The 20,946-nt window shown below is 39.5% G+C and overlaps 1 protein-coding gene across 1 annotated transcript in view; it reads right to left on the bottom strand.

The window, feature by feature from the left end:
* LOC150082878 (uncharacterized) overlaps positions 1 to 20,946 on the bottom strand; it is a 163,274-nt gene that overhangs the window by 14,317 nt on the left and 128,011 nt on the right. The window contains exon 3 of the mRNA XM_090378308.1: positions 5,315 to 5,529. Within this exon, the coding sequence (XP_090234434.1) occupies positions 5,315 to 5,529 (215 nt within the window). The remainder of the gene's footprint in view (positions 1 to 5,314; positions 5,530 to 20,946) is intronic.

Raw genomic sequence — 20,946 nt, forward strand, 5'->3', positions numbered from 1 at the left:
AAAAGTCGCGCAAGACTTTTTTCCATCTCAAGCTTAGCAAAGACAATGTCCACACTTAAGCGCAAAAACAGCGTCAGATGGATTTTATGTATACAGAGAGACATCATACTGATTAACGTGTCTTTTGAACTTGTCCTTCATCATCTAGACCTTCTCGTACACTAATACGCTTTACTTTAAAGGAAGGAACCCACTATAGAAGTCTGCCGGGAGCAACTATTGATGATGTCACCAACAGACTGTCAGATTTTAAAGGGGGTAAAGAAAATATTATTATTCATGTGGGGACAAACGATATTAAACGTACACGATCTGACGATTTGTTGGAAAAATACAGGACCATGCTGAGGAAATGTCGCGAGCTAGGCCATAATGTCTATGTGTCTGCAATTCTGCCCAGACACGATAGGAGGGATTATATGTTAAGAGCCTTGTGGATTAACTCAAGACTTGAAGGAATCTGCAAGACTTTAGGGGGTAAATTTCTATCAGCATGGCCCACACTTGTAGGTAGAAGGAATTTGTTTTGTAGAGACGGGATACACTTAAACAAAGGTGGTGCAAAAGTTTTTGCCAGTATTATTGAGGATACCTTAAAGGTTCAGGGAAACTGCTAGTTAGGGGGATGTGGGTAATACTGACACGCGTTTATCTGATAATATTGGTCAAAGTAACTCTTGCACATACCTTAAGAGTTCTTATCTGTTACCCCAACTGGACGTATTATCTAGATGTTCTGGGGGCAAAGACGTTTCACGTGAGCAGGTAGCTAATATCAGGGAAGAGAGCCTAAAAAACTTCAAGGGTTGTGTTAGGGTTGTTAAATATACAAGAACAGTAAATCTTAATTGTTTATACAGTAACGTTAGAAGTGTCGTCAATAAAATGAGCGAATTCGAACTGCTGGTTAAAACAAGTAACGCGCACATAATAGGGCTTACAGAGACGTGGTGCCACCTGGAAATTGGGGATGATGAGTTTCAGTACGGCTTGTATAATGTATTTAGGAAGGATAGAGTAGATAGAAGGGGTGGGGGGGGGTAATGCTTCTTATCAGAAGCAGGCTGAGTGCGACGATAGCTTTCCCAGATTAAGACATTTCACATGCTAGTATAGAGTCTGTATGGTGTGAGATAGTTGGAAACAAAGGTACAATGCGAGTAGGCGTAATCTACAGACCAGGTGATTGTGAAGACTATGACAAAAGCCTCTACATGCAAATGGAATGGGCAAGTAAGCGTCAATGCCTTATTATGGGTGATTTCAATTTGCCTCTAATTGATTGGAGTAAATGGGAAGGAAACTCGACATGGGGAACAAAATTTTTAAATCAACTAGATGACTGTTATTTGTATCAACATGTCAGGGAAAGTACTACAGAAAAGAATATCCTAGACCTCATCATCACACATGAATCAGATGACATAACAGGGCTGACAGTAGAGGAACCAGTAGCAGGAAGTGATCACGGAGTTCTACGGTGGATGATCACGAGAGAGGTAGCAGAAGTAAAAGGCAAAGGAATGGGTTTTAATTTCAGAAAAGGAAATTACGATGCCTTAAGGTACTACATGGCCTCTATTAACTGGGTAGATATCGCGCAGAGAATGAATACAATTGAACTGTGGTACGCTTTTAAAACATTAATCACAGATGCCTTGAATGCGTATATACCATTAAAAAAATACTCTACGAGAAGGGTTCCAAGTTGGATGAATAGTGAAGTTGCCACATTACTTGAGCAGAAAAAGGTGGCATGGAAACGTTACAGAGCAATAAAAAGTACTGAAGCCTATAACAGCTACAAGGTGATGTGTAATAGAGCCACAGAAAAGGTTCGACAGGCAAAGGCAGTTTATGAGAAATCACTAGCAAACAGAGCAAAGAGGGGGGATAAAGAATTCTTCACATATATAAATGCCAAGAAGAGCAGGACAAACCAGATCGGACCTTTACGTAAGAGAAAGGGGATAGTAATAAATACACCAGCTGCCGTTGCAGATGAACTCAACAGTTATTTTGCATCGATATTTACAAATGAAAAGCCTTTTGTGGCAAAGGGAAATTGTGGGAGCGAAGTTAAAAAATATGTAATTAATGATATTGAAATTTCGCAAGATTATTTAATGAAAAAACTTTCAAGCCTACAGACTAGTAAGGCTCCTGGAGTTGATGGAATATACCCTATAATCTTGAGAGAGGCGGCAAGCGAGTGCATTGAACCACTGAGGCTGGTTATGCGAGCATCACTAGACTCTGGGGAGATTCCCTTGGATTGGAAAAGTGCAAATGTATCTCCCATACATAAGGGTGGCTCTAAAAGTGAAGTGGGAAATTATCGACCTGTCAGTCTGACTTCAGTAGTAGGGAAAATCATGGAGGCATTGATCAAGGGTGGAATTCAGGATCATTTGGATCGAATTGAAATTCTCAAGGATACTCAGCATGGTTTTGTAAAGGGAAAATCATGTTTAACAAATCTGGTTCGCTATTTCGAAAGGGTCACTCACGAGCTGGATTTAGGGAATAATTTCGACATTGTTTATTTAGATTTCAGCAAAGCTTTTGACTCAGTCCCACATGAGCGGTTGCTTTATAAGCTGGAACAGGTTGGAATCACTGGGAAAATCCTTAGATGGATAGAAGGATGGCTTCAGGGCAGGAGGCAGAGGGTTGTGATAAATGGCTATTCCTCAGATTGGGTTGATGTAAGAAGTGGGGTTCCCCAAGGATCAGTATTAGGACCACTGTTGTTTTTAATTTTCATAAACGACATTGATGAAGGGATAGAGGGCGTGATGTCTAAATTTGCAGATGATGTTAAAATTGGTAGAGTAGTTAATGATCACTGTCAAGCTGAGCTTCTTCAGAGAGACCTAGATAGACTTCAAGAATGGTCAGAAAAATGGCAGCTGTGCTTTAATCCAACAAAGTGTAAGGTATTACACATGGGAAACAGTAATCCCAAAATAACTTATTCACTTGGTGGAGTTCAACTAAACCCAGTACTGGAGGAAAGGGACTTGGGTGTTACGATACGGTCAGACATGAAATTCTCTGAGCATTGTAAACAGGTTGCAAGGAAGGCCCATGGTGTCCTATCGATGATCTATCGAACTTTTGCAAGTAGAGATAGGGACGTGATAATCCCATTATATAAGGCCTATGTTAGACCACACTTGGAATACTGTGTTCAAGTATGGAGACCGCACCTAAAGAAAGACATCGAGCTTCTTGAAAGGGTGCAAAGAAGGGTAACTCGCCTGGTGAGATCGACAAAAGGGCGTCCTTATGAAGAAAGACTTCGAATATGTGGGTTGCAGAGTTTGGAAACTAGACACCTTAGAGGAGATTTGATTGAGGTGTTTAAGGCTCTGAGAGGCATCAGTAAAATGAATGAGGACAAAATTTTCAAGATTATAAATGATGCTAGAACTAGGGGACATAAATTCATGTTACGGGGGGAAATGTTTAGATTGGACTGCAGGAAGTTTTATTTTAGCCAGCGAGTTATAAATTACTGGAATAAGTTGCCTTCATGGGTGGTAGAGGCCGACAGTTTGGGGAAATTCAAAGGTCATCTGGATAGTACTTTCGGGTAAGGGAAGCGCATAGGATGATAGGATTAATTTCCTTTTTATTTAATTTTTAATTTCATTTTATTATTTTTATTTATTTATTAATTATTATTATTTATTTATTTAATTTTTGTTTTTATCATTGTTTTGTTCGGATTTTTTTTTTTTTTTTTTTTGCTGGTGCAGCATAAGCCATAGGCTTTCTTGCACCATACGGCCGTTACTAATACTAATACTAGAACATTGCGTTGTCAAAAGAAGTTCCACGCTATCTATTTGTAACACGATTAGTATCTTCAACATGCAACGGCTGAATTTTATAAACAATTAAACATTCTTAATCCTACCATTTCAATCCAGAAGCTGTTTTAAAATAGCTGACACAAACCATGCGTCCAACAGTAGTGGCAGTCTTGAAATTCTAGAGCAATGAACGAATCTTCAACGTTACGAGTCCCATTAAAGGCGAAACAGTTGTCAAGGCAACAGACAATACGGCAGCAATCATTTCGAATATAACCGGGAAGTTATTTGTTCACTGTCAAAAATGGAACTGTTGGGACCAAGAAGCGGACCCTGTGGTGATGGCGTATTCCAGAGAGAATTCTGTATGAAGAGATTTTTAATGGTATCCAGCAGAGATGGCGAGAGTGGACTAAAACGGGTCGGATTCACAAAATGAGGCCTAAATATGAAGCCAAAACATTTCTTCGTCTCTTTTATTAGCTGACCGAATGAAATAATAGTACAATTAACCCTGCGCTTCACCTCTGGTACCATCAAGCGACAGAAGATGACCTAAGGGGATGGCATTAACAAAGACTAAACCAGGTTTGTAAATAAATAGCCTGTTTCACCTCACACAGTGTAAAGCTAACATGTCTTCATTTCTCTCGGATGAGAAGTTTTTTTGTGGGTGACAAGATAACCCCACTGCAGATGAATCATACAGGTGCATTGTGGTTAAAAAACTTGAATTCTTGTCCCTCATCTCACCCCTCCTTTGTTTTATTTTGACACCATTCGCGGAGTCCGTCAGAAGCGAAATGTTAAAACACTCGCGCAACGTCTTTAACAAAGTGACACTTCATTAAGCGTTTCGCCACTGGCTCATTGACCTCGTACTTCGGCTCTGCCCTCTATGACAACACGCGTCTCATTTTTTTCCCTTTCTTTTTTGCTTTTCTTTTGGAATGGAAATGAGGTAAAACGCTGTGTGAATTAAAATCCGAGAGAGAGAGAAGTGATTGCAGTAATTTACCAAAACGTAGTAACAAGTTAAATAGACGCAATTTATTCAAAATGATCGATGCTATTTTTGTTACTTTAACGCATGCGCAAATACGTCCATGGGCTTTTCGAATACTGTTTTAAGAAACTTTGTATTGAACTTAAAAGCGGAAGTAATTAAGACGATAAATAAAGGGGGGGGGGAGAAGTGGGTGCTACATTAAAAAAAAAAAAAGAGTGCGAAATTTGTTATCAAACTACGAATGACAACAACAACTCCCACTTTTAACTATAAACTTTGTATGCCAAGTACATTAACAACATCCTGGAGTGTCCCTACCTCACAATGACCCATTATTAGGCACGTCTATCAACTGCGGTCCAGTTATCACTCCCACGCGCTCGGTAATGATGTTCGATACTATTATCCGCCTCCCCCATTCACATCCCAGGTACAAACAAGTTTTGTTCGTCCCCCACCCCGAAAGAGGTGACTGTATTCTTACCTGTTCGTGCCTCTTCAGATAGTTGAGCCTTGGAAAAGCCTTATCACAGAAATGGCAGGCATAAGGGGTGTTCTCTGTCACTCCAATGGTGTACGTCAGGTCAGCATCAGGGTCCGAGGGTGTGGTGCAGCTTGTGGGTGACAAGGAGAGCGATTGATCGTCAGGGGTGTCCGAGGATCGCCATGAGGACGGAGTGCCAATCCCGCCGTTTAGCCCTATACAAAAAAGGGGGAAGGAGAAGCAAATTATTGTTGACGTTTGTGGGTGGATAGAAGAAAAGTACTAATTGCCTATTTATTTCTAAAAAAAACACAAAAGTAGATGATTCACACATTCCGAAATCTTTTAGGCAGTTTAATAAATCCAGACGACAGTACTGATGAATTAAAATTGTTAACTTCCTAAAATTACTCTATTTTCGACTGTAAGTGGCAGTCACTGGTAAGAGGTTCTTTATATTGTGTAAAAGGAGAAAAGTAAATTATTGTTGACATCTGCCTCAAGATTGTGATGAGATGGGTTGGCAGGGAAGGGCAGAAGGACCAGTTTTCTGGTCATTAGCTAAAAAGAATGCCTAAATCTGTATTATTTGGAATCCTCAATGTTTTTCTCCGTTATTAATTGCATTTATGCTCCTAAATTTTAATAAAAATGAAGTTTTCATTATTTTGGAATGTAATTGTTTCACGTGCCATTCTAGAAAATGAGCTGATGCCATTTGTACCATACACTAATAGTTTATGGTACTAATGGCATCAGTTTGTGATTGTTTTGGTTTTAAGGCGGCCATTTTTCTTGCCAACACCATCCATGAAACTATCCTTCCCTTTCTTCCTCAACAGTTGGACCTTGATAGTAGCCTAGAAGGAAGTTGATATTAAGACTCAGACTGTGAAGCTTTCAAGAAGTAATAGTTAACAGTTGGCGACTGATTCTTCAAAAAAAAAAAAGGTATTGTGGTTAATAGGATGTGTATGTATTACACTGAGTATTCACTTTATTGGGTATACCTATCCTTTTCATAAAATGGAGCACTCCTAGAGTGACATTATCATGATATTCCATGTGACATAATCTGTGGGCGAATGAGCCAGAGGAAAGATTTAAGCGACTTATAAAGTAGCATTGGTTGTCGACGCCAGTATCAGTATTTCGGAAACTACAAGCCTGCTGATATTTTAATGTCGAACCCTTTCATGGGTGTAGTGTATCCAACTGCGAATGGGCTCTTCCAACAGGAAAATGCACCACGTCACAAGACCAGAACTAGTTCCAAAAACATAAGTGAATTAAACTTATTGTAGCGTCCTCCAAGTTACCAAATTTCAACCGAGTTGAGCACCTTTTGGATGAGGTGGAACAGAAATCTGCGACCATCCAATTTGCAACAACTGTGGGCAGCAATTAAGTCAACACGGACCAGCATTCTTGTGGCACCCTTTCGACAACTTGTTGAGTCCATGTCACGATAGATCAAAGTTTTTATGATGGATAAAGGGGATCTACCCACTGCTAAGTAGATGTACACTAATAAAATGGTCATTCAGTGTATAATGCTATAGTAATAATGTGTGATAATTAGTATTCACGTATTATAGGTGAGGAGAGTTGGCGAAGCAATTTCATGCAGTGCCTCAATTATCCGAAGTGGTATACAAAGTCGAAAACAATCTGCTTATAACTCTTTAATAAGAGGGATAGACATGCAACTAATGAAATATTTTCGCTGATTGAGAAGAATTGCAGCTAAACACAGTGTTGACAGTGCTAGAATGGGCACTGCACAGTAGATTGGACGATAGGAACTAACCCTGTTGAGAGATCATCTTCAGAAGCAGACAAAAAAGACAACACGATGTCCAGCTTGATTTCAGGAAAAGCTGAGAAGTCGTACATATGCAAGAGAATTACAGAGCAAGGTGGGGGTGCAGGAAAGAGGGGGGAGTTACACTCGACGTGGCAACTCCCAACCATTACTGAGCAGTGGCCGACGCAACTTGTTGGAAGAGGCAAAACCAAGCTTATGAAACAGAATTCTGTTACTGATTGCATGCCAAATTGTGTTCGGGCTTCTATAGTACAGATGGCAGTGGACACGAAAGGGCCTGCTGAAAAATGACACGCTGTAGCAGGTTTTTATATACCATAAAACAACTGTTTTCGGAGTGCTCATATTGTGATAGCGTGGTGTTTATCTTATTTAAAAAATCAAAGGATAGATGAGTTTTTTTATCCTCCTTTCCCCAAAAGCTCATCCAGTTGGTTACAGAGACTACAAATAAGCCTTCTTCGCGAATATTTTCAATACAAAAAATATCTTTACTCTCCAGCCCTCTGGGGTGTGAGCTAAATTCAGTGGGGAAGAATCGCTTTATCATATCTAAGATGACAGCAAACAAGGGAGAAAAAAAAAAGAGAACATCGGAAGACTGCTTTGGGTGGTTACATTTCAGATTTAAAGGGTCGACACGGCTGTGATCGACCGTTTTCTTTTTAACTTCCTCTGTTCATATGCATCTGACAGCTGGTGTCAGATGGTTGTCATTTTGGCACCTCCACCACATACAAGAGAGAGATCTAGCGCACATAACAAATCCAGTATTTTGTGGGCTACCGGAACTGACGTACTGGGCTTCAAATAAAAAGGTACAGTTCAGTTGGTTGCACCACACAGTTCAAGGCTTTCTACTTTTTGACACCAGCGAAGTCCCCTTTTCTGTGATTTGTGTCTTTCCATCTTTAATTCCTTAATTAAGCGACAATTTTCCTCAACTTTCCTCAACTGCTTTTATCTGTAATCTTTTCGGCTTTTCTTTGTTTAATCTCACTTGCAAATCTGTGGTCACGAACCTGCTGCCTTCTACTTGCTAAGCAACGTAAAAATAATAATAAACTTAATGTTTTTCACATCACCTGCTCCTATTTTGCACCCCCATGTTTACGTCGTCTATCTAGCAGTCATGAGGGTTTCCAAAAAACACCTGTCTCAACACTTCTGATCTCAGATTTCCTTATATGTAGTTTACAACAGTCTTTTTAAGACTCTTTCTCCTTCCCAGAGCAGAGTATCTACCACACATTCTTCTTACTAATATTCAGACGGATGCGATATTATTTTAGCTTTTAGGTGCAATCTTTCTTTGAAATTACTACTTGGTGGTTTCCATGGGAAATGTAGCAGTGTCCGTACGAATCCTTCTCCACAAACAATAAATAATTTTTCTATTTATACTCCAGGATGACCGCCATTTGGGTCACAGGAGTTCAGAGTTAAAGCGATTTACAAAAAAAAAAGTTACCATAGCTTTTGACATCACATAAATTTGAATAAATAGCATGCATTAATGCGTACTTTTAAAACTGACACACATCTACTGTCGTACCTGCAACCGCATTATAATTCCAATCACAATAACACGGAATAGTACCAGCTGTGGTCAAGGCAAAATTAGTGCCACTTGCGGTTATGTCCCAAAGGAGATGAGGAGAGGTTGGTACTTGGAATTTAGTTAGCGCACTTGCGATCATATAATGATAGGCGTTACTAGCGCTTCCAACGATTTGGTGTTTAGGAGCTAGCCAAATCGAAAACTGATTGACATCTTGAATAACTTAAACTAGTAAACACCTGGACAATTCAGTTTTGTTTTTCAACGAATTTCATGTAAAACAAAACTGAACTGTCCAAGTGTTTACTAGTTTAAGTTTTTCAGGATATCAGTCACGTTTTCGATTTGGCTAACCCCTATACTCTCTGGATTTCAATTCGATTATACCAATCTCTAGTCTGTTGCGTCTGTAATTGCGTGCATCCTTCGGTTGGTTTGCTGAAGGAAAACCCGACTTTTCTGTAAAAATAAACCATACAACCCTCGTTTGAGACCATCTAACTCAACCACACTGCGAAAAAAAAAAGCCCATTAAAGCTCTGAGTGTCTTCGACGGGATTTGAACTCTTATCTTTTCCAATCGGTGCGAGAGAACGAACGATGATTACGATCACTGTTAAATCCAATCATTTATGTTTATGTACATTTTCTTCCTCCTTCTGCCCTCGAGGTTTATATAAAAATCACAATAAATATTCCACTTCATTTTAAAAGCTGTCACCAATTGAAGAATGTTCTGGTGGGTTCTGAATATCAAGACCTTCAGTTTATAATTCCATCAATTATAACGCAGAACTGCATTATTAGTTCTGTGGAGTCTGGAGTTGCAGTTCCACATTTCCACAGAATCCGTCACGTTGTAAAACCATGGGGTAACGAAGTAGTTGTAGAATTCTTCTAGCCTGAGATGAGTAGGGGTGTCTTTTTGAACGAAGAGCACCATTACCTAAATCTTCTAGCAAGAGCAGCACACATTAACATCCAGTCCCACGTATTTCTGATCTTCCACCACAAGCAAGCACCGATTAAGATGAATGTTGCAGCCTTAAATATTGATAGAAGCAAAAACACTTTTAAAAGCCAAAATCTGTACTTCTTCGAAATCTAAGGACTCGTGTACGTAGTGTTTCTTGTCTAGCGGCAGGGTGGGTTTGCCCTATAAACTGCGAAGTATGCTTTGTGATGCAGTACAAACTCTGTAAATGCCAGAGGTTGTGTACGTATTTGTGTTAGTTTGCGTAGTGTATAGTGTTGGGTTATGTTGGTCTGTTGTTCCTCCGGGGAACAACAGGCCCCTAGTGGGACCTCGCGTTTCTGTCCATCGCCTCGGGAAGGCAGCCGGGTAGATTAAGAAAGTTCTCTGGCAGGGCAAGAAAACTGAGCAGAGAGATTAGGGTGGGCGATAGGAAGGCACTCTACCTAGAAATAAGATGATAAAGGGATAGAAGGGAACCCCTGTGGAAGGAGCCCGTCTTCCGGGGGGGGGAAGGACTGTCAAGGAGGAATGAAAGATTTGTGGTGGTAGAGTCCACCAAACGAAAGGTGGGGGAAGAAGGAGGATGGGTGTTAGGTGATTAAAAGCATAGGGTCAGGGTGCCTTATGTGGGATGAGATCGCACTGAGGGCAGTGGTTCTCTGTGTGTATTCCTACACCAGCCAGACCAGCTGTAGCCGGTGTCAGAATATCCCATGCCATGCCACAGTAGCACATGACGTCAGCAGGGCAGGGGAGGTTTCCAAGTAGGTTGCCCTCACTGCAGTCCGATTTGGGAGGGGACTTGCCAGAACAACACACACAAATCATTTATTCCTTTGAAGTATATAGCTATCATACTAACAGTTACAGAATTACACACTTTTTTTTATATACTTATTTAGGGGCAGATTGGTTATTAACGGTACACAACACTCACTCAATCATTTACCTTGTTTCATCCATCATCACACACTCAGACAGGACACAGGTGCCACCTAAATGAGGATAACGGGACTCGTGTGCAGTGGCGCACCCAGAATTTTGGTCTGTGGGTGGGAGGGGGATCTCTTACGTTCCATATTCGTAACTTTTCTAAGCGTCAGCACGTGACAGTACAATTATATGGTATAAACAGAATCTTTTATTTGGGGAGGGGATTTCATTCGCTCGCCTCCCCTTGGGTGTGCCTATGCTCTTTTATAGGATTCCACTCTGGTATTGAGTTATATATCAGATTGAACAATTCTTTAATACGTTTCTCTCTTCTTTATCGGTTGTAATAGCTACAGTATCGCATTTGTTTCTTCAGCTATAAAGCCAATGGACGCATGAAATATATAAATTTGAGAAAATTGCTTAGAATAACTTCGCGACTTCTAGAAGCCTTGCTGTTTCTTCTGTTGATCATTTTCTTGCTATAGAAATATATTTTACATAACAACAAAAAAAAATAATAAAAATAAGGATCCAAGTGCACGTGTTCTAATGTCCTCATTATTTTTTAATTTTTAAGGCAAACAATTTTCGGATTTCCGTTCAAAACCACATTGGGTTTCTTGGTGGCTTCAGCTATTTCCATCACTGAAATAAAATAAAATAAAATAACGAGAGAAATATACTCTACATTCAGATGTACTCAGAGCAGACATCACCGTATATACAGAGGGAACTGAACAAAGGGGTGGAAGATAATAGTGAGGAATAAGGATTAACCGTTGACCGCAGCTGAGATGATTGCAAGTAGGACAACACCCAATAAGACACATTCTGGTGCGTGAGAAACATGGGGTTATTTCTGAAAATAGTCCACCACCCGTCAATTGCAATGAAATTTAGCAGAAAGTTGAGTTTAGTGTCAGCAATCCACTTTTGCCAACGCTAAACTCAACACAAATTGCGAGTTAGACTGAAGAATTCCAGAATCGTTGAAAAACAAAGGTTTAGTGAGTGAAATTACAAGCAACTAAACGTTAAAAAATAATCCTTTGCAGAAAAGAAATCTTTATCAGAAAAATTATCCCGATAAAATAAAATCAACCGAAAATAACTTGCTTTATTTGGTAACAAATATCAGCTGAAACGTCATGAAGTACTTTTCTGTTATCCTGGAAAGTTCTAATTCAGTTAAGAATATGAACAGAGTTGATTTTACATTAGCAGCACTCCTTGTGTGAGAATGGACTGGTTGAGACGCCGGAGTAGGCTCGAAGTCGGGAACGGCTGATATAAGACTACAGTCCGCATACACTTGGCGATCAGTTTTTGAGTGTCTGCAAGGAACAGTGGATCACATCGAGATCTTTCTGATTTCGAATGTGGAATGATTGTGGGGGAAGACGTACAGGTGAAAGCATTATTATTTATTTATCTCGACAACAGCCAACACGGTTAAGTGCTCCCGTTCTGTAGTGTCACGAGTGTACAGTGACTGACTAACAACTAGCCACAGGTCACACGTGAAACTGCTACGTGTGATCGACACCTGTGGTGAGCGTCGCGTGACTCGTCTCGCAACACAGAAGCAAAGCAGCATCGTGGCCCAGCTAACCGCCCAGTACAATGTAGAAATAGCAAGACCAATATCCACATGGACCAGAGCAGTTCATCAGCTCAATTGAGGGCAGTCACGGGTCTCCATGCTCGCTGCAAGGTACAAGAAATGGCCCCGCCTTGCATGGGCACGTCAGCCCCAACACTGGGCCACGGACATATGGAAATCTGTCGCCTGGTTTGGTGAATCCCATTTCCGACCCATCTAAGCTGATGGGTCTATCCGCATTGGCGAAAGCAACACCAGGCCATGGTACCTGGATGCTCTGTTTGTATTCGATAGGCTGGAGGTGGTGGTGTTATGGTTTGGTTAGATTAAGGTCATGTTATGAGTTGTTTTTGGCAGTATTTTTGTGGCATGCTCCGGGTTCTATGACCACGGTTATTCAACGGCTCGATAGGAACGTCAACCTTCCTATCGCCGCAGACCAAGCACACCCCTTCATGACGACAGTGTATCCAGATAACTCTGACTTCTATCAACACGACAAGGCGCCATGCCACAACGACCGATAGGTTGCTAACTGGTTTCAGGAACAAGACAATGAATTCTACGTGCTTCCATGGCTGCCAAACTCAGCTGATTTCAACCCAGCTAAGTATGTTTGGGACCTACTGGAATAGGATGCTACGACCATCCAGCTGAGAATATCCGGACATTCTCAGAATCAAATAAGAAAAGAGACGTTTTATTAACAATCAACTTTGCGTGACTAGTACCAGAGTAAATCAGTCATTAAAAGAAACTTTTAAGATAACAGAATATTACACTTCCTACACACAGCCTCTTTACAATTAAAATTCTAATCGAATTGCTCAAGCTTTATTACCAAACGTTTGTGCCAGAAAGATTCAAGCTTTGCGTTAGTGCTTTCATTTTATGACCACTTACTTTTAGTGTGTCCTACATTCGTATTTTCAAATTACTTCTAATAATAAAAAGCACACCCACGAAATTCTAAAGGTATATGGTAACTAAAACCCTCTAACACGTTTCCCGAGGAGTGTACGTCCACCCGTAAGTGAATTTCCCATCCAATGTGGGAAGTGGCGCAGTCATTCTGAAATGCTTTTATCGCGGTCAAGTATTTCCTTTATACAGTGTCTGTATCGATCCTTTGGCTTCTAGTCTTTCACCTGCAGCCTTGGACAGCGCACCAAGGTCAAGGGTATACGGTTTTCTTTCTTTTCTAAAACGCATTACATCTTGGGTGACTTTATACCTTCTTTATGTTGTTTGCAATAGGTCCTCTATAGTTTTAAAGCAGCGCTCCCAATCGATAGCTCCCATACCCGTGGGGGAGGGGGTGGGGACAGAGGTTTTCACAAACTGCTGTCACTCCAGACATCCTTAGAGTTTAATAGTTATGTGTGGAGTACCTAGAAGAGTGGACGTCGCTTACTGGATCGAAGTTCCTCCTAATTTCACACCCCACTTCCCTTTTAAGACGCTTGCGGCACATCAAGGCACCCAGTACCCAAAATGGGACTAGATTTGTATAAAAACAATGGCTGAATTCTTTTCTCCATATTTAGATTTTGAGGTATAAAATTCTAGACAGGAAGAAAACCTAAAGCAGTAATTCTCAAGTACGGGTGTTGTGGAACTTTATGATCATAACTTCTTAAAGGGACATCGTCAATGGAAGAGCTCCAGTCTGATTATCCTTCAAGGGTAACTGAGAAACAATGGTTTTAAAAACAAGGATTTTCAAAAGAGAAAAGCTTGAGACGGCAATGTGAAGGCGCTGTCATACAGGTGTCACATGTTATTACGAAATTTAAAGAAATATTAATAAATTAATTAAGAAATATTCAGTTTATAGTACTAGTTGGCCACAAAGGATCAGAGGGGTTTACAGATAGAGAAAATACAAGAAAATCCCCGTTTTTCCTTACTGGATACGATGAAGTAAGGAAAATGGGAAAAATGCAGCCGAAGATAAAAAAAAAAGAAAACAAAAAACATGAGGCTGCTAATGGCCTGAATTGAGATGTAGCATTCCATTGGTGGACTGGACCCTGCGGTTTATTATGGATCCAGGCATAAATGAATTGAAATTACCTGATTGAGCTCAGGTGTCCAAGGCAGAAGAATCGTGAATTGGAGATGTGAAAATATAATGGTTTACAAAGAAAATGATATGTTTGAACATCAGGAGGATGGCCCGAACGATGTAGATAGAAATTGCTGTCGAAAAAATTAAGTGGTCCAGGTGAACTGTCGACTAACATTAATAGTTGCGTAAGAATTGACATAAAAGTAGAGAAGTGGTTAACGAGTTCAGTTTAATGCATTTCAAAAAGCGAATATTAAGGTACACTCTACCATTTATTTGTCTGGCAGACTTTTCAGACTTTAGTTACCATAGCAAATATACACGAATGGCCATTTTATTAGGTATACCCACCAAATAGAGTGGGTTCCTCTCCTCCTTTAGTACTCATAAACAGGCTCGATTTGTCGTAGCATGGATTCAACAAATGTCCGAAACGTGCTATAGGGACGCTGATCCCTGTTGACTAAAATGCATACCACAGACGTTGCCAACTGGATGGATGCAGATCTGGAGCGTGGAATACGATACCCAACCCGTAACAAGGTATTAGTTGTGCGTTCTGAAATGACCTTTTGTTCGCTACTGTTGTACTGGGTTCTTATTTGTTCTGATTAACTGTAGCCTCCCTGTAACCCTGCAAAAGCCTATCAGCCCCAGTTTGGCTTCTCGATCAATGAGCTGTTCCCTACCATAGAATCACCGTCAGCTGGTTGTTATTTGGTTACTGGACCTATCTAGATAAACCCCAGACGAAGTCGTACGTGTGAACCTCAGCAGGGTTGTGGTTTCAGATGTACTCATACAGGCGCGTCTGACGTGGACCACCATGCTGCTTGCAAAGTGAATTAAATCGTTCGTATTGCCTATTCTCGCCAGACGTACAGCATCACTGCGTAGTGAACCACTTGCTTTATATGGGCACTCGGTGTATGTTGGTAATAGTAAGCAATTGTATCTGAAATTAAACATTATAATTATGAAAGAGGGCAGAAAAAAATGAGAACATATGAGAGAGATGGAGAATTAAAAAAGGAAGGATTATCGAAGCAACTGGTAAAGAGTAAAGGCAAAATAAGAGAAGTTGAAAAATAAATGCTGTAGGTAATTGGAAAGGAAATTTCATTAAGGTTGAATAAAGGAAGCAATTAATTAAGAAGCGACTGAACTGAATGATAGATGAGTTCCTTATGAATTAAGTAATATGTAAGGTAGGTATTGGAAATTGCAGGTTCATGAATAATAGACACAATATTGTAGCGTCTTAAGGGCTTACAAGAAAGACGAATTAATTGTGTTAAGTAAGAATTTCCTCACATTTATTTAGAAACCATTCTACTGGTTAGATATTGGAAAGATCTAACGGATGTTATACAGTTATATAGATTGGATTTTCATTTGGAAATATCCTGGTGCAGGTGTTCGAATAATCTTGTATAATGTGTTTTGTGCGCCAGCCTCAATTTCTCATGAGATATACAGTTCTATCCGATATGCACTGAAGCCTAAAAGTTCGTGATCACTTTTCATTTTTCTAATAATTTTCAAAGTTGATATTAAAATAGCTCAATTTTTATTAAAATATTTTCTATTATTATGTATAAAAATCAAAAAAACTTAAGAAATATCTAGAATATTCGAGAATATTCCAGAAAGGAGTAGGAGACTCCTGAATGTGGTAGAAGGTTGTAGTAGATGCCTGAAAGTGGCAGAAGGGTGCAGATGATTCTAAAGTGTTTTACAATAATATAAAGTGAGGAGTAAGAGCTGTTGACTTATAAAATCGAATACTAGTCATCCAGAAAGTGTTTGGTGTAAGTTTGGCGTGTTTCGCGATAACCATGGCAAGAAATAATGACTGAGTGTTGAAAAAAAGTTCTATTATAACTCTGTATAAAGAAAGTTATTCCATGAAGTATTGACAAAAAACTAGAAGTTTCATTTTAAGGAGTGCAAATTACCATTCCACTATTCAAGGAGACTGGCAGTTTAAAGGACAAACCACGATTAGCACAAGATAAGACCATAGAAATTTCTAAAAGCAATCGACGACTTACTGCACATGAAATCTGAGCCGAGTTCAATACGAACAGAGAAACTTCCTTTCCTACATCCACTGTTCAAACTTCTTCTTAAACAAGCAGAACTTCACGATCGTGCAGCAGTCCAAAAACACTTATTACAACAGGAAATTTTGCAGAAACAGTTGGTTTGGACATTGGACTATTAAAGAGTAGAAAAACGTACTGTGGATGGATAAATCCGAATTTGAAATTTCTGGATCCAAGCATAGAGTTTATGTGAGACGATCAACTGAAGAAAAAAAAAAATGGTGCCACATTGTTTAGTGCCTACAGTCAAGCATGGCGGTGGTTCCATCATGATCTGGGGTTGCTTCTGTTTTTCTGGAGCGGGTGACATCGTCAGAATTGAAGGAATTTTAAGAAAAGAGGACTATAAAAACATTCTTGAACATAATGCGATACCCTCTGGACTTCGGGGAAGATATTTTATATTACAAGACAATGACCAGAAGCACAGCTCTAAGCTCTGCAGGGACTTTCTAGCAGGTAAACAACAGGAGGGGGTATTGTAAAGTATGGTGTGGCCACTCCAACGCCTGACTTAAACCCAATAGAGCTTTTATGGGATCACCTAGACCGCGAAGTCTACCCCATCTTCACAGAATCTACGGGAAGCCTTGCAGATCGCTTGGAATAACGTTAGTGAAGACACTATTACAAAATTAATTGCCAGGATGCGACGTCTGTGTAAGGCAGTGATAAAATCTCGTGGAGGATATTTCGATGAAAAATCATTAATAATTAATTAGTTGTTAATACTAATTATTTCAATTTTTTTTTTGCTGTAAATTTTTGAATGTTTAATAAAAAAAAAACTTAAATACTTTGTAGTGTTTTTAATATATCATCCGTAACACAAAGAAAAAACGCTGGTCCTGAATGAATTTTCAGACGTGGAATCGTGAACGCGGCTGCTATATCGGTGGTTCGGATACCTGAGGGGGGGAAGAGTTAAGTTCGTGGGTTGCCCATTTCAGGTACAGAATTCTGCAGCATTGAGAGGTTTATGTTTGTTGGGGCTGCCAATGGCTTCTGCCCAATAAAGGATGGCTGGATAGATGTGCAATGTCACATATCTTGTGAGAAAGGCTTTATCCCTCACAATGAGGTGTTATTTGTTGGCCCATTTGAAAGAGCAAAACTTCTTTGGAACTTTATGTGGTTAGCAAAGGACATCTTGTCAAATATTTCTTCCAGGTCAGAATGATGATCCACGAGGGATATTCTGACTCCGTCCGTGGATGTTATAAAGGAATATATAATAAAAACAAACGTAATAAATATAATAGAGGAATATTATCCTCCTCTACAGAACCGCTGTTATGGCTAGGAACCACTTTTATGGCCAGAGTTTATTTTAGTTTATCGTGTAATAGGTTAATACGTGTACTCGTACGATGCTATGTGCTAACACCCACTACCATTTCTTGGCTTGTCCAGTCAAGCAAAAGGATAAAGCGAAACTTATTTAACACCTAAAATATTTGGCGCTTCAGGCAGTTGCTTACGTCTCCTGCCATGAATTAGTAGAAGTAATGTTGGGAAGAAAAGAAAAAAACAAACCCTTGACCTGAAGACTCAACCTCAAAGCAATGAAAGACAAGAAAATAGAGATTTAAACTATTAAAACGCTCAACACCGTCAAAGATGTTTACATTTTATAAATATAGTGGCAATGTCGCAATAAGAACTTTCAGCTATGTTTCTTACAAATAAACGAGGGCTAAGTAATGGGAGAGCAGAATTCGCGAGGAAGTTGCGGCTATGTACACATACTGGGGAGGACGGGTACAAAAGATGTATGTTTTCCGTTGGAATGTTGTCATGTCAGCCAAAGGTAAGGTTGTTTATTTAATTTATTTACAAGTAACATACAAAACAGGTCGGAAAGACCTAGTTAGTATGTACCTAGGACAGTAGCGTACACATATAAAACCGGTCACAGATAACATTTGTTTATGCAACTGGATAAGTTTTCGCGCATATATCACATTTACTTTTTAAACATTGAAATTAGTGCGATTATTCACAACACAATTACAGTTAGCGAGAGAGTACATAAGAGAGCGATGCGCAAGAAATTTGCAAATTTATCCTCCGTGTTCCCATCATCCAATTCGCATGCCAAGTCAGTAAAAGTAAGATACAACTTATCTCGCCGTCTACCTTGGCATGCAAGGTGTTAAGTGACTATTCTCAATCGTTTTGGGGCATTTTTAAATACATCTAGGCATATATACCTGTTTCTCTTTTGTAGAATTTTCCACATGAAATAAACGGATCATTACGTAGTCAAAAGATGTCACGTTGTCTGGCTCCATGGGGACAATCACTTCCACAGCCCATCCAGCAACCGCGCTCTATAAAGAAGAGAGCAGTAAAGCGAACTCATTCGTCATCCGGTAAACCAACCAGTCACACCAACCTCGCCAATGCGTTAAGAATGTCTGACAGAGAAATTATCTGGATGTTTGCGATGGAAGCCCTTGGAAGGCTTAGCAGTGGTCAGTCCCAAACAGATTTCGCCAGATGCCCGAAAATTGTGCAGCTGTTTTGGCAATTTCCAAGTCAAAGATTGGTACCAAAGACCTGGCAGAGGCAGACTGACGAAAATAACTTCCAATGAAGGCAGCTAGTTTCGAATAATGGTATCGAAGACAAAAGTTGACGAACCACTGTGAATGCATTCGAATAGTATGGCCCCTATATCAAGGTGCATTTACAACTAGACCATGTTCAGGCTCTGAGGATTTTTATTCTGGAATTCTGTTGAAAATTGTTTAAAACACCGTTCATGGATTTTGTTATAGACAAATGTACGGCGCGTACATTTGTTTAAGTACAAAAACGCAAGGAATCTCAAATGAGCGAAGACTACGTGATTAACAGCTAGTGGCAAAATTTGCTTTTGTAAAGTTGCGATTACACTTTTATGGATTTTTATCCAGGATAACAAATAAAATGTTTGGAACGTTGTTAAGGATAAAATCAGGAATCGCTGGATTTTTTCCCAGCAATGTTCAAAACTGTTTTCATGGATTTTGACGTGGGTATAATAGGGGTTCTCTACACGACGATTAAAGCTTAATGATTCCCTAAGGCCCACCCTCTCTCCAAACTAAAAGGATCACTTTGGCAAGATCCTTTGAGTTTGTGCATAATATAATTCGCGAAGTATTTATTTAAGTAAAATTCCAAAGCGGAATTTATAAGCAAAGGGAAGTATTTATTTTCAAATTCATTATTAAATTTTGGCCTACTGTAGATGGTTACAATATAAATTAAAATCCACAAAAAACTGTTAGCGAATTACGGATATAAATTGATAATAATAAGTTAGTTAATGTACACATATTTTAGGGGTGTTAGCAAATACAGTAATAATTCTTGATTTATAACAAAAATAAGTCGACCCACTGATGTTTAATATCCAATGAAAGATTCCTAAAATATTCTAAGTATTGAAATTTTTAAAATGGATCGCAGCTCCTGTTCCAGTTTATAGCCTATCTGTAAGAGAAACTGGAGAGGGAAATGCTGTAAAATGCTTTAAACATATTCATTCTAGTGAGTTTAATGTCTCAGCCACTTGAATAACGCGATATTGAATTCCAAAATCGAATTCAAGCCTAATTAATTAAATGGAGGAAATAATTAGCTGGAGGAAGAGAGGTTAGTGGTTTTATGCATCTAAAAATGTGCTCGATTTGTGGATCTAAACCTTGTAGTGACTTTTAAATTGATTTGCAAGGCGCATTATTTTCCTTTATTCACGAAAATCGAGAGTCCCTAAGACCAGCTGTGCAGAAGGATATCTATCACTCCTTGCAGGTTTATGCTGTCCAATTGACATCGAAGGCCTGCATTAACTTTTCATACTTTTTTAACCAAATTACAATAACGGCAACGGCACTTTGGTCGCTTGTAAAGAGGTGATGAATTATTGCCTGAAGAAGGGAATCAAACATAAGGGTGTAATCAAAGTTTCGAGACTCACTTTGTATCTTGAAATTGGTTTCGTTGCATTTAAAATGAGCGATTTTACTGAACAGGAACTTTGCATAAAATTTTGTTTAAAATTATAGAAAATGGTAAATAAATCCAAGAACTATTACAACCTTTTGGAGAGGATGCTATGTATCGTTCCAGATGTTCGCAAAGTCTAAGAAGACTGCTTGTCGGTGGAAGATTATCCTAGCTCTGGCCGCCCTTCAATTTCAAAAACAAATGGTTCAATCTCTTGTGCTAACTATTCGTACAGTTCCCGGCGAAATTATGTTTTCTTATGGGTCATTTCAATCAATTTTAACACAAGATTTGGGAATATTACGCGTTTCATCCAAGTTTGTGCTTTGCATCCTCTCTGATGATCGCTGAGAGTGAAGAGTTCTCTCATGTCAACATCGTCGTCAACGTGCTGCTGACCTACACTTGGTTGCTTCCATCACTATTGGTCACTAACGTCATGCTTCTCGTATTTTTTGAACCACAGAGAATGAACCAAGAAAAAGTGGTCTTCAGTGAATTAGCGCTTTCCATTCAAGAATTTCTTGCAAAAACGGTATATCACAGTGGT

Source organism: Mastigoproctus giganteus, chromosome 7, assembly GCF_048544385.1.
Source record: "Mastigoproctus giganteus isolate SK-2022 chromosome 7, ASM4854438v1, whole genome shotgun sequence".
NCBI lineage: Eukaryota > Metazoa > Arthropoda > Arachnida > Uropygi > Thelyphonidae > Mastigoproctus > Mastigoproctus giganteus.